This window comes from Vombatus ursinus, unplaced genomic scaffold (assembly GCF_900497805.2).
Source record: "Vombatus ursinus unplaced genomic scaffold, bare-nosed wombat genome assembly UNPS02015016.1, whole genome shotgun sequence".
Taxonomy (NCBI): Eukaryota; Metazoa; Chordata; class Mammalia; order Diprotodontia; family Vombatidae; genus Vombatus; species Vombatus ursinus.
The window spans coordinates 1081230-1095767 of NW_020954794.1; the positions used below are offsets into that span (position 1 = coordinate 1081230).

Consider the following 14538-nt stretch of genomic DNA (forward strand, 5'->3'; position numbering starts at 1 on the left):
AATCATGTTTCCATTGGTTACTTGCCTTGGTACACAGCATGAAATATCAGTGAATATCTAATTTCTACCAGACTGCTTTCCAGTTTTCCAGCAATTTTTGTTGGAAGAGTTTTATCTCCACATACTTTTATCACCATAAGAGAAAAATGACAGATCAAGGAATTGGAATACTACTAAATACATTACAAAAGCAATAAACACAAAAGTATAAATTCTGAAAATTAAAGAAGAGCTAAACAAAGTTGAAAAAAAAAACAAATACAACCATGAATGGATTAAAAAAAATAATGAATAGCTAAATGTCAGCTAGTTTGGTCTGAAAAAGGAGAAAACAAAATTAATATAATTAAAAATGGAAATTAATATACTTAAAAATGGAAAAAGAGAATTCATAACAGATGAAGAGGAAATTAGTAAGTAAATTTAATAAATTAGTAAGTAAAATTAATAAAAAAACTATTTTGCCCAATTATACTCCTTCAAATCTGATAATGAATACAATAGATTATAATAAAAATATAAAATATCCATATTAATAGAAAAAGATTTTGATTTCTCCCCAGTCATGAGAAGCAAAGAATTGTTAGGGGTGGAGGTGGGGGATGGGAATCTATCGGGCTGATAAAGTACCTTCTTTGTGACTTGGGACCCATCCTGTGTCAGGGATCCCCCAATGTGGCTGCAGTACCTCTGTCTGAATACATATCCCCAACCCCAAGAAATGGAAGACACTGATTATTAATAGTCCTCAGACCTTTTTAGCCCCCCCTCCTTCTGCCCTTTTGGCTCAAAGTAGAAGGTGTTTTTTGGGAGTCATTCGGTATCATGTTAGGCCTACAATACCGACTATGGTTTTTCCATTGTCTCCATGTCACTGCAACCTTAATTCCCCCAGAGAGCTTTAACCCTGTTTTTTTTTTTTATCTAGGAGAAACTGAGGGTTGGAACAGAAAGGGAAATATGAAAAGGCACTAAGCGTGTTGGGAATTGAGTATGGCTGACCTCAGTGTCCTCCTCATGCACTCTTTGCCCTAGGACTGGGAAGAAATTCATATAGGAGAGCCAACACAATGATTTTTCAAGGTTTTTATTGAAGTATGATGTAGTATGTCACAAGACATACAAAAACCCCCCAAAAACCAAAATGCCCAGTTCACAGATCTGAGCCTTTATCATCTCCTAATGTTCTCCTGGGGCGCTATTCCTTGGTGGGGCAGGCTTGCTTTTCCTGAGGGACGAGCAGGGGACCCTGAGACCCAGAGAAAGGAAAATCAAGCAACACATTGTTAGCTGAGCTTAGAATCAGATTAACTTTGGAGCTGCAAGAGGTCTCAGAGGTTGTTTCCTCCAACCTAGTCATTTTACAGATGGTGAAACTGAGATTTAGAAAAATGAAGCTACCTGTCCAAGGTCACATAAGTAAAAAGTGGCAAGGCAGGGACCCAAGTCTCCTGATTTCCAGTCCAATACTCATTCCTCAATGGGCTGGCTCAGAGATGACAGTATTCATGGCACTGCTACCTTGGGATGGCCAGCAATGGAAAAAGATGGGGATTTCTAGGCCCAGGAGTGAGGGAAGGTCTTCCTTGCCGGGGAAGGCCAGCAAGGAAGGGAGACAGTATAGGGTAGGAATGAAGGTAGGCAGTCCTCTTGGAGTTATTCCTTCTGGAAGTAGAATTTGGTGATGATGGCCTCTGTTTGAGTGTTGGAAAGGCTGACTGGCCTGTCGGGCTCTGCCTGGGTGCAGAGGAACCAGCCAGGGCAGGCAGCGGACTCAAAGCTGCAGGTGGAACCGTTTTCAGACTTGATGAAAGTGAAACGCTCGGACTCATTTCTATCCTTGTTCAGGTCTGTGATGTTCACTGCCTAGAGACAGAAACAAGGTGGTTCAATAATGAACTTATTAGGGATGAGTAGAGAAAAGGAAGAAGGAAAAGGGAAGGTGAAAGAGTCAGAGAAGGTGCATTAGAGAGGTAGGAGGAGAACCAGAAAGAAGCAGGGCCTGTCACAGGCCCTCTTTGCCCTGCAAAGGAGAAAATGAATTTCAGGGAGTCGGTGGGCCACCAGGCCAAATCTGCAGAGATCTGTGAGGAGCTGCGTGTCCTGGGGTATAGGCCTTGCCTTCTCTGTGCCTGTTTTGTCCTCCGTGAAAAGGAGGGGGTCAGATTAATCCATCCCTAAGATCCTTTTCAGCTCTGAAAATGTATGCTTCTTTGATTCTAGGAGCAATCTCCAAATGGCAAACATTCTTAGCCATGCTGGGTCCATTCTTCGACATTAATGCAATGCCAAAAAAAACCCATATTCAGTTCAGCTTAGGAAGGGTGAAATGCTGGATATTTTTTTTATTTCAAGTTTTAAAAATATTTATTTACATATTTTTTTTTGTGAGGCAATCAGGGTTAAGTGACTTGCCTAGGGTCACATAGTTAGTAAGTGTCAAGTATCTGAGGCTGGATTTGAACTCAGGTCCTCCTCACTCCAAGGCCAGAGCTCTACCCACCACAGCACCTAGCTGCCCTATTTACATCTTTTTAAAATGGTGCATTCTAATCATCCAGGTTGTTTGAAGGGCAGCACGACAATGAAGACCTTGACACAGTTTTGAATTTTACTTTCTCTCAATAAGATTTACTTATGATCTTGTTCTGTTTCACCAACCCAGGAGCTCAAAGGTATTCAGCACAGTGCCTGGCACATAGAAGGTGCTTAATAAATGCTCTATCTATCTATCTACATAAGCACATATCCACCTATCATCTACCTATCCATTCACTCATCTATCTATTTATCTCCATCTATCTATCATCCATTCTATCTATCTCTATCCAGTTATCTATCTACCTCTATCCAGTTATCTATCTCTATCTAGTTAGCTATCTATCTCTATCCAGTTATCTATCTCTATCTAGTTATCTATCTATCTCTATCCAGTTATCTATCTATCTATCTATCTATCTATCTATCTATCTATCTATCTATCTGTCATCTACTACATCTTCTTACCCACCCAAGGTGGATGGAATGATCACTTGTTGGTATCGTATGGTAAATATTGCTCTTGTGTTTGGATTGATGGACCACTGAAGTCATTTCTAGCTCTGAAATTTTGTAATTCTAGGATTCTGGATTGGGGAAATGGGGTTGCTGTTTTTAATCAGTCAACAAACCTCTATTAAGCCCTTACTATTGAAGTCTTGGAATATAAAAAGAAAAAACAAAAAGCCCCTGCCTTCAAGGAGCTTACATTCTAACAGAGGAATTTACATGTAAAAATTGTACATATAAGATAATATGCAGTGGAAACAGAAGGCTTCTTACCTGAGAAGGGTAATATCTTAGCGCATTAAATCACAGATTGTTAGACTCTAAGACCTGGAAGGGAAGCTCAGGATCAACTAATCCAAAATCTTCACTTTGTAGTTGAGAAAACCAAGGCCCAGTTAAGGCAAAGGACTTGGCCAAAGTCACACAACTAACTATGAACATATTGAATGATTAGTAGCCCTTTCCTAGCTGAAAGCAGTGAATTGAGGGAATGGGACACAGGGTAAGCACGTTCTGATAGAGATGGGGAAATGCTGGAGTCCGACACTTCCTCAGCAGATATGGTTATGAGAAGACACCATAGTGGCAGAGAGAAGATGGCCTTAATGGAATGATGGTGCTGGCAGAGATTCTTACCTCCAACCGGAGAAGGACTGTATCACCCGATTTGACACAGGCCAGGCACAGGCTCCCGTCATGGATCCCCAAAAGTACAGAATGAGGATCAATGGAAACCAGGTCAATTTTCTCTGGGAAAAAAATACAGCAGAGGGGACAGTGAGAGCCCTAGAGTATCAGGGAGGGAGAGGTGGGCAGACAGACAGAACCAGGAGTCAGGAGTGGGTCTTGGTCCTCAGCAGCCTTGCTAGGTAACTTTGGATGAGTCTTCTCCTGTTGCTGAGCTACCATTTCACCTCAGAGTTGGGGGACCTGTGAGGCCATCTATTCCTACCTATACCTGAATTTATTCTATAATATCCTTGATGAGCAGTCATCTGGCCTTGGCTTAAAGACCTCCAGGGAGGGGTAACCACCAACATGCCTTGAGATAATTGTTCAGAGGCAGTATAGCTGAGTCCATAGAGAACCAGCCTCAACCTGAGTTCCTATGTCTGCCACATACTGGCTGTGTGACCCTAGAGAAGTCCTTTACCCTCCAAGACTACTTTCCAAAACTCTAAATTGCAGAAAAGATGTCAGCCTGCATTGGGAGGAATTTCCTTAGTGGAAAATTCTCTCTACCAATGAAATCATAGGTCCCGTCCCTATTTAATTGTTAGGAAGTTCTTCCTTACATTAAGCCTTGATTTTTCTTTTTATAACTATGATCCATTTCTCCCAGCTCTGCTGTCTAGTGGCCTTCTTCACCTTCCTTCCCACCTTACCCTTGGTAGGTGAGCTCCATTTTAAAGTTGATGTTCACTGGGAAAGGAAGGAGAACCCTGAGTTCTAGACTTTCACGCTATAAGGAGAGAGAGAGAGAGAGAGAAAGAGAGAGAGATTGAGGAAGAGATAGATAGAATAAAAGATAACCCTGAGTTCTAGACTTTCCATGTTACATATATATATATATTATATATATATATATATATATGGAGAGAGAGAGAGAGAGAGAGAGAGAGAGAGAGAGATAGTGAGTCAGAGATACATAGAAAAAAAAGAGAATCCAGAGTCCTAGACTTTTATGTTATAAGGGGCGGAGTGTGTGTGTGCAAGAGAGAGAGAGAAAAAAAGGAGGAGGAGGAGGAGGAAAGAGGAGAGAGGAGAGAGAAAGCCAGAGAGAGAGAGAGAGAGGGAGAGAGCCAGAGATATGTAGAGTAAGAGAGAATACTGAATTCTAGACTTTCCATGTTAGAGGAAGAGAGAGATAGAAAGAGAGGAGGGGGAATCAGAATTAGAAGTGGAAAGACTCTTAAGGGTGAACTTGTCCAATTCTTCATTTGTATAGATAGGGAAAAATAGACCCATGGTGGCAAAGAGACTTGCCCAAGGTCATCCAGCATTCATGGCAGAGCTGGTGCAGTGGAAAGAGTTCTCTGGATTTAGAATAGGAGAATCTGCGTTCAAATCCGGACTCTGCTCACTTAGCCCATGGGGGCTTCGGTTTCTTCATTTGTAAAGTTGAGGGGAATTAAACTAGATGGTTTCTAAGATATCTTCCAGCTTTAGATCTGGAAGCCTTTTTATCTGTTTGACTCCCTAATGTTAGAATGCCCAGGGTATAACAACATGCTACTCTCATGAGCTAAGCTTCAGACTTAGGGAGCAAATGAACACTGTCTAGCAGGGGTTTGGAATTGGGAAAAAATGTGGCTTTGAATTTAAAGTTTAAATAGATTGAATCCAATGTCACAGACTCCAAGGCTCAACATACGTACACATGCAAATGCACACACATGCATGTACGTGCACCCCCCCCACACCCACACATGTACCCTCCTCACACAACAACTGACCTTCTAGGTTAGAATTAGGGCCTTGCAAATAGCCAGCCACGAGTTGGTTGTTCCTCAGATAAAAAGTCTTCTGGCAGATGTCCCAGATTCTGAAATGCCAGGGCACATGGTTTAGAGGGCCAGATCTCTCAGTGCCAGCCTTAGACTCAGAGCCCTGAGAAACTGCTTACATTGATGAATTTAATCCCCACCCTGACCCTGTGAGACAGGCAGGGCAGGCATTGTTATTATAGCTCGAATAAGAAAATGCATTGAAAGCTCATTACAATTCTAAAAGGGCAGCTAGGTAGTGCAGTGGATAGCATGCCAGTCCTGGAGTCAGGAAGACTCATCTTCCCAAATTCAAATCTGGCCTCAGACACTTGCTAGCTGTGTGACACTGGGCAAGTCACTTAACCCTGTTTGCCTCAGTTTCCTCATCTGTAAAATGATCTGGAAAAGGAAATGGCAAACTGCTCCAGTATCTTTGCCAAGAAAACCCCAAATGGGTTCACAAAAAAGTCAGACGTGACTAAACATCATTACTTTGAAAAAGTTTGGGAGAATGAAGTTTTCCTAAAACTTTCTGCAAGTTCTCTTGTTAGAATATGAAACATACAGCAGATAATAGAGCACAATCCAGCAGATGGGCAGGGAAAGAAATGTGGGTCAGAACAGCATGTGAAGTATATATGCTGTTCTGTAGCAGCAGGGCATAGCTAATATAAATCTGCCCTCCTGGTCCAGGCCAACAAGTCTGCAGGGAACTTCTGATATTAAAACCCCTTTGAGCAGAGTTCCCTTCTCCTGAATTCCTATCTCTCAGACAGCACTGTCCTGGGGAGAAAGACGCTGTCAAGCATAATTTTGAAACACTGACTGAATTTCCAAAGTCTGTGGAAATCATAACATCAAGTCAGGCTTTTTCTTTTGATCCTTCAGTTTTGAAAATCACTATCAACTCCCATTCCCATAGCCCTGTAAGGTCTGCAAAGCATTTTCCTCATTGCAACCCTGGGAAGTTGTTATTAAAAGTGTTATTATTCCCATTTTATAGATGAGAAAACTGAGTCTTGGATCAGTTAAGAGAATTGCCCAAGAGTTAGTAGCTTGGCATAGTTTGTAGGGTGCTGGACCTGGCGTCAGGAAAGGTGAGGGCTCAAATGTCCCCTCTCTTACTTCCCTAGCTGTTACTTAACCCCTCTGAGCAGCAGAAATCTCTTCCATAAAATTGAGATGTAATACTCGCTGTAATCATACTCACTTGTTGAGAGGTTCAAGTGAGATAACACAGGCAAAGGACTTTTTAACATTCACTCCATTATAGAAATGTCAGTTATCAGGTTGCCCCGGGTCACACAGTTAGGGAGTGTTAAAGGCTGCGTATGAGACGCCTTCTCTCCTGACTCCAAATCCAGTCCGCTTCCTCTCGGGTAAGCTTCCTCCCCAACAGCCGGTCCAACCATCTCCCCTCTTTCTGAACAGTAGATGGAGCATTCTTTCCTTTGCAAGCCCTCCCCCAGAGCCTTGCCAGCCCGGGCTCCCCATCCACTCTGAAAGCTAAGCATTCGTCCCCTATGGATTTTCCCTAGCCTACCCTTGCACAGAGTCAGCAATAACTGTAAAGCGACCAACTTACCTGTAGGCCTGTTTCTTGGGAGTCATTTTCTCAAAGGGGAGGGACGCTGTTTCTGAATGAAAAAGGAAGAGGAGAAAAGTGATCAGAAAGCCCCGGAGTCTCACACAGGGATCCATCTTGCTCCCTTGACCACTGCAGGCTCCACCAGTCTACCTACCATTGTAACCCAAGTCCCACTACTTATAAAGAAAAAGGCCACCCACCAAATTCAGCAGGGCTCTCGCTGTCAGGGACTAGAAACCGGAAATGCATTAGAATTTCCAAAAAACTATTGTTGTCATTTTGTGGCCCCTTGTTTCGCAACTGGTGTCGTAACAACCCTCTACGATGCAATTTCCCCAAAACAAGATTGCTGTTTCCTCTTCACTGATTACCTTGGAAGAAAAGCGTAACAAAAACTTTCTGGAGCATCTTTCAGGCACTTTGAGTCTCAGTTTCGCGCTTTTCAAAATGAAGAGGTGAGACCAGATCATCTCTAATCTAACTAGATCATCCCCTTCTAGGTGTTAGGTGGATATCCTGCTACTGAGCATGGGACATTTTAAAAGGAGAATTTCTAGGAGAAAATAGAAGTTTTCCTTTTGGGTCTAGACCAGAGGTTGGGGAAGCCCTTGCTTCGTGAGGTTGCCCGCTGGCAATTTGCATCCTTTGGCAAGACTTGTAGGGAACTGGTCCTGGGGGAAAGTTTAGCCTTCCTGGCTCAGTGCTCCAAAACTAGCAACAACCACAGACTGGATGACCACTTGTCGGGGTTGTACAGTGGGAATTCCTTTTTGGTTATGAGTTAGACAAGATGGTTTCTGAGTTCCCTTCCTTCTGTGGTTATAAACAGTACTTTCCTTTCTGTGGTTCTATCTATGTGATTTTGGGTGAGTTGTTAACCCTCTCTGAGCCTCAGTTTCTTCATCTGTGAAATGGGGATACTAGTACTTCTAATAGATAGAGCAATACCAGTAATAGAATTATAAAATTCTAAAATCTCAATAATTCTGGGACAGATTTTTGTTTTATTTATTTATTTTTAGTGAGGCAATTGGGGTTAAGCGACTTGCCCAGAGTCACACAGCTAGGAAGTATTACGTGTCTGAGATTGGATTTGAACTCTGGTCCTCCTGATTCCAGGGACAGTGCTCTATACATCGCGCCACCTAGCTGCCCCTTCTGGGAGAGAATTTAAAGCCAGAAAGGATCTCAGACACTGTCTTGCTCAAATCTTTTCATTTTATAGGGGAGGAAATAGGCCCAGAGAGGTGAGATTATTTGCCTAAGGATACACAGTAGCAGAGTCAGGATTTGAACCCTATGTTGTGAATCCTCCAGATGAGGAGAGAAAACAGGATAATGATAATATTAACAATAATAATAACTAGCATTTATATAATGCTCTAAGGTTTGTGAAGCACTTTACATATGCTATTTCATTTGATCTTCACAACAACCCTGGGAGCTAGGTGTGATTATTATCCCTATTTTACAAATGAGGAGACTGAGGCTGAGAGGCCAAATAATTTCTTCAGAGTGATACAGCTAGTAAGTGGCCAAGGTAGGATTTGAATTGTCCACTGTGCTAACAGTAAATATAAATAGTAACAGTAGAATAATAATAAAATGGTAAAAATAAATAGTAAAAATTTATAATATAAATAATAATAGTTACTAGTAACTAACCACATTTAGATTGCATTTTTAAGTTTTGGAAAGCATTTTATGCATATTATTTATCTTATTTGAACCTCACAATAATTCTGCAAGGTAACTAACACAAGTATTATTATCCTCATTTTACAGATGAAGAAACTGAGTTTCAGGTTCAGCAGCTCCCTCAAAGTTACACACAAAGCAAGTTGAGTTTATACATTCCTGATTCAAATCTAGAATTCTATGCACTATACCTCACAGTTTCTTTTGAGGTTACTGGATCACTTTTACCTGGAGAAGAAAAGCCTTGGATGGAAACATGGTGACAAGCTTTAGAGAGGCAGGTGTGGGCTGTATGTGAGGAAAACCAATTATCACTAAGAATGAGCCCAAAGGGAATGAGCTGTCTGGGTTGGAAATGGGTTCCACCTCAATGGACATCTCCAACAGAGGATAAATGACCACATGAAAATGTTGTAGAATGGACCTGAGGCCAAGTAAAGGATTTGACTAGATGGTTCCTGAGATCTCATTCAATCCTAAAATTCTCTGATTTGAATGTTTCAAGAAGTCAAGGATGAGATGTTTTATAGACAGGAATGCCAAGTCCCCAAGATGGAAAATAGTATGCCAAGGTCACCATGGACAGCTGCCTTGAAGGGAGAAGAGAGAGAAGCCTAGGGTTTGGGACTTGAGATAATTGATTCTAGTGCCCTTATACCTTCATTATTAGAAGTGAGGTAACTGAAGTCTGGAATAGCTGGGTGAACTGGGCAAGGACACACAGCCAGATAGCCCCTGAGAAAGGGCTAGAGTCTAGGTCTCTGAGGTTCACAATCCAATGCCCTCCACTCTCCCACATTGTCTCAATGAGATTCACTGCCACAATAGCACATATTTCTCACTCTAGCTTACTCTCACATCACTGTCACCTGGATCACTGCAGTGTCCTCCTAATTGGTCTCCCTGCCTCAAGTCCATTCTCCATTTCAGCCCATCTTCCACACACTGCCAAAGTAATTTTCTTAAAGCTTAGGTATAACCATGACATCCCCTCACTCAAAAAAAAAAAATTCACAATCTCCCCATTGACTCCAGGATCAAATATAAATCTCCCCCCCTCAATTTGACATTTAAAGCCCTTCACGATCTGGTCCCATCTTAGCTTTCTTGCCTTATATATTCACTCCACCCCAGTGTGAACTCTATGTCCAGCCAAATGGACTTTCAAATAGTTCCTCCTGTGAGACTCTCTACTTCTTATCTTCATACCATTGTATTGGCTGTCTCCCATGCCTGGAATACACACTCCCCCTCCCTTCCATCTCTTGGGATCCCTCTCATCCTTCAAACCTCAGCTTGTGTAACATTCTATAGGAGACTTTTCCTGCTCCTCTCAACTGCCCTGTATATGTTACATCCATCCATCTGTCTATCTATCTATCTGTCCATCCATCTATCTATCTATCTATATCTACATATAAATATACATATATAATACATACACATGTATATGTGTATTACATATACATATTATCTCCTTCATTAGGCTCCTTGAGGTCAAGAATTATTTTTTGTCTTTATAATCCTAGCATAGCTAGACACTTAAGGTCATAGATTTAGAGCTGGAAGGGACTGATATTGAATCAAACTCATTCATTTCAGATGAGGAAACTGAGGCAGAAAGAGGTGAAGTCACTTGGCCACGTCACACAACTAGTAAGTGTCTGATGTGAGATTTGAATCTAGGTCTTCCTGACTCCGAGTGCAGGGCTCTATCCTTTACAACATGGGTTGATTGAGATGATGCTTTAAGGTTTGCTAAGCACTTCGACACAGAGTAGTTCATTGGGTTCATGCAACAACTGAATGATGTTGGTTTGAGACCAAGAAATTGAGACGTTGAGGAGTTAAATGATTTGCCCAGGAGGACAAGAGGCAGAATTCAAATCCAGGTCTCCCTGGCTCTAGACTAGTCATTCTACCCACTCTACCTTATTGACAGGTTGTTTTTGATGAACACGCCAGAATGGATCTAACCAGATGAATGTTGTTCTCTTCTAAGAGTAACTGTCAAGAGGATGCCCTCTCACCTATTCCCGGGATGCCACCATTGTTCTTCTTGGAGGATACCCTGTGATGCAGTCACTTGGCATGTGCTTGGTGGTGAGGAATCTTTATCTTCAGAAGGTGGATTGGATTTTTAGAGATAGCAGATGGTCATGTATAGACATAGTGAATTAAGTGTCTGAGAAATCTGGAAGTCATTGTATTGGACCCAACATCAGTTATGATTTGAATAAAGAGGGTGGTTTTCTTGCATGGTCCACCAATTCCAAAGAGGAATTAAAAATATGTTGCCCTATGGCATTTCCCTGATACCTGAGACCAGAGTATAGCCTCTCAAAGGATCACCAGATTATTGACCTAGAGTTGGAAAGAAGCTTGGAGATCCTTGAATCCAATTCCCTTATTTGAGGGATGAGGAGAATGCAGCCCAGAGAAAGGGAGCAGCTTGCCCAAGATCACACAGATGGTAGGTAGCAGAGCCTGATTGGAACCCAAATTTTCTGGGCAGAGTCCTTTTTTTTTAAGGCAATCAAGGAGACTTGCCCAGGGTCACACAGCTAGCAAGTGTCTGAGGTCAGATTTGAACTCAGGTCCTCCTGACTCCAGGGCCAGTGCTTTATCCATTGTGCCACCTAGCTGCCCCAGGCAGTCTTTTTTTTTTAGGGGAACCCAAGTTTTCTGAAATCAAATCCTATGCTCTTTTCATTGCATCCATGGCCTCAAAGTCTATCACTCACTGGGATGTATAAATTAAACAACAGGTCTCATTACTCCACAGTTGTGCTCACAAGGAAAGCAAGATGCCTTCAGGATTTCAACCCACTTCTCTCTCTATGGCCATTCCAGACATTCTGCTTATTGGCCTTGTGGCTGCCATTTCCTCATCTTTAAAATAAGGCCATCTGAGCAGGAGATTCAGGTCCCTCCTCGCTGTGGCTCTTATGACCCAATGATTCTCCATTATAAGGAGATTAAGATTCCTAGGCTCACAGACTTGCCGATTCAGGGTCTAAGGTCCCCAGAAGACTATTGGCACTTCTTTCGAGTTTCTTACAAACTAAACTCTTCTTCTCAAGTCCTTCCAGGGTTTTGTGGCTTCCAAAGTCACCATAAAATACATTTTCATGAGAGATGAAAGGGTACTGTCAGATCCTGAAATAACCCAAATTCTTAAGTGAAAGAGAAAAGAAATGTGTCTTTATTCAAAATTTTTTTAAAAGGTTGCAAAAGGGGGTCACTCACAAATGCAAAGCACCATTGATTTCCCAAAATGGAGACCTGTGAGAAGTTTTTTATACCTTAGGAAGACAAGGGGAAGGAGTAGCAAGGTCTGGTCATGAGATGCCAGCTGCCCTTGGCAATCTGAGCTGAGGAAATCCACTTTATTCTAGCTGTTTTACACTCCATGCCATGAATCCTAACAGAAGGGGTAGCAATGTCAAAGGGACTATCTGGCTAGTTCTGTTTAGCAGGAAAGATTCTGAGGTGGGGGCTTAAGATTTCAGGGTGGGGGCTTAAGATGTGTTTCGGCTCAACCTAATCTCATTATCTTAATGGTAGGAATATAAAAACATTACTGGAATTTAGAGGTTTAGGAGTCTATATTACAATCAGTATTAACAACTCTATATCATTGTGTTAACAATTATATTAACAGTTTTTTCAGTATTTAACCCCAAGCCAATGCTGGGAGAAGACATCTTCCCTCCTCTCCCCGCACACCCTCCCCACTACCATCTACTCTCCTCAAGAGTGCCTGATTCCCTTTCTACTGATTGGATAACTTTTAGTTGCCACAGTCCACTGATAAAAAGGGAAGCGATAGGCTCACAGGTATTCTTACAGGCAAGAAGGCATAGTGGAAAGAAAGAACTGGAACCAGGAGAGATATGGATTCAAATCCTGTCTTTTATGTCCATTATACAGCTGTGTGACTTTGGCAAAATCACTAACCTCTCTGAGTTTTCATTCCCTGATCAGTAGATGGGGGCTATGGGGATAACAATACCTCCAATATTATAACATACAGGTTTGTTATGAGGATCAAATGAAAAAAGAATGTATGAAAAACACTTTGTTAAGTCTAAAGTCCTATGGAACTGTCAGCTGTTATTCCTTGATTTATCGTCTTCCCATGCATTCTCCACAGTTAGTCAATAAGCATTTATTGAGCACTTATTGTATACCAGGCACTGTACTAAATGCTGGGAATACAGAGAGAAGCCAACACAGCTCCTGCCCTCAAGAAGCTCACCATGTAATGGGGAACACAGCACATAGATATCTAGATATCTATTAAGTATATACAGAGTAGATGGAAGATGATTTCAAAAGAGAAGGGACTAGCAACTGGGAGACTAATTCTTCAGCAGGCAGAGTCTTGAAGAAAGCCAAAGAAATTTAGAGGTGGAGATTGGGAGGGAGAGCATTCCCGGTGTAAGGGACAGCCAGTGCAAGAACGAGGAGGCGGGGGATGAGCTGTTGTGTGCGAGGAATGGCAAGGCCAATGCAGCTGAAGCAGAGATGTGTGGAAGCAAATGTGGAAAGAAGGGGAAGAGAGGAAGAAGGCAGCTTAGGGAGAGCTGCAAATGCCAGAGAGAGGAGTTTATTTCTGATCTTGGAGGTAATAGGGAGCCTCTGGAATTCAGTGCATGAAGTTATTGCAAGGACACAACTAGTCTTTTCTGTAGCATCTCCAAATACAAGCTAGATACCATTGAGGTAAGTCAAATACATTCTCAAATTACTCAAGATGGAACTGAATTAAAGCACATATAGAACATGTAAAGGAATAGAGTGCCAGGCTTAGAATCAGGAAGACTTATCTTCATGAGTTTAACCTGGCCTCTGTCACATACTAGCTATGTGACCCTGGGCAAGTCATTTCACCCTATTTGCCTCAGTTACCTCATCTGTAAAATGAGCTGGAGAAGGAAATGGAAAAGCACTGTAGTATCTTTGCCATGAAAACCCCAAATGGGATCACAAAGAGTTGGACATGACTGAAAACTACTAAACACAAGGTCCCTTCCAGTCTCACATCTACGATTCACTGAATAAGGTAAACATTGCAAGGGATGCCAGCTGGAAGTTGCTTAGCTTCTCCCAGGTTCTTAAGCAATTTGGACGGTTTCACTTGTTTTGATTTTGAGCAACTGCCTAACTCACTAGACTTGAGTTGTAGCATGTGGATTGATCTGCATTGATAGAGAATTCTTCATTGGGAATTCCCTATACCAATAAAATCACATGTTCAATATGAACATTATTCAGAGCACAGAGCAACGAATTGGAAGAAAGACAAAGATTTATAAAAATATGGTCCCTGCAGTTAGTGGCACAGTGGATAGAACACTAGGCCTGGAAGTCAGGAAGATTTACATTCAAATCTGACCTCAGTTACTTAGTGTAAGCCTGAATGTGTTACTTAACCTCTGTCTGCCTCAATTTTCTTAGCTGTAAAACGGGAGTGATAACAGCACCTACTTCCCAGGGTTGTTGTGATCAAATAAGATAATATTTGTAAAGTGCTTAGAACAGTGCCTGGCACATAGCATGCACTTAATAAATGCTCATATCCTTTTCCCTCTCTCTTCCCTTTTCTTCCTCCCTGCTTCCTTTCCTCCTTCCCTCTTCTTTCTTCCTTTCCTTCTCCTTAACTTTCCTTTCCTTTCCTTTCCTTTCCTTTCCTTTCCTTTCCTTTCCTTT

At 41.9% G+C, this 14538-nt stretch overlaps 1 protein-coding gene and 1 long non-coding RNA gene across 4 annotated transcripts in view; one reads left to right on the forward strand and one right to left on the reverse strand.

The window, feature by feature from the left end:
- Positions 1-1071: 1071 nt before the first annotated feature.
- The window catches only part of IL1RN (interleukin 1 receptor antagonist), a 16496-nt gene continuing 3029 nt past the window's right edge, over positions 1072-14538 (reverse strand). Inside the window, exons 1-5 of one of the 3 annotated variants that reach the window (XM_027845733.1) lie at positions 7326-7411; positions 7123-7174; positions 5505-5593; positions 3685-3797; positions 1072-1866 (exon numbers count right to left, since the gene is read on the reverse strand). In XM_027845733.1, coding sequence (XP_027701534.1) covers positions 1657-1866; positions 3685-3797; positions 5505-5593; positions 7123-7174; positions 7326-7374 — 513 coding nt within the window. In that variant the 5' untranslated portion in view covers positions 7375-7411 and the 3' untranslated portion in view covers positions 1072-1656. Of the gene's footprint in view, positions 1867-3684; positions 3798-5504; positions 5594-7122; positions 7286-7325; positions 7412-14538 lie in introns of those variants that run through there. The other 2 variants (XM_027845734.1, XM_027845732.1) reach the window with 2 other exon arrangements.
- Positions 7505-14538, forward strand: part of LOC114030829 — a 7964-nt gene continuing 930 nt past the window's right edge. The window contains exons 1-2 of the long non-coding RNA XR_003567678.1: positions 7505-7580; positions 10826-10926. This is a non-coding gene — a long non-coding RNA (uncharacterized LOC114030829). The remainder of the gene's footprint in view (positions 7581-10825; positions 10927-14538) is intronic.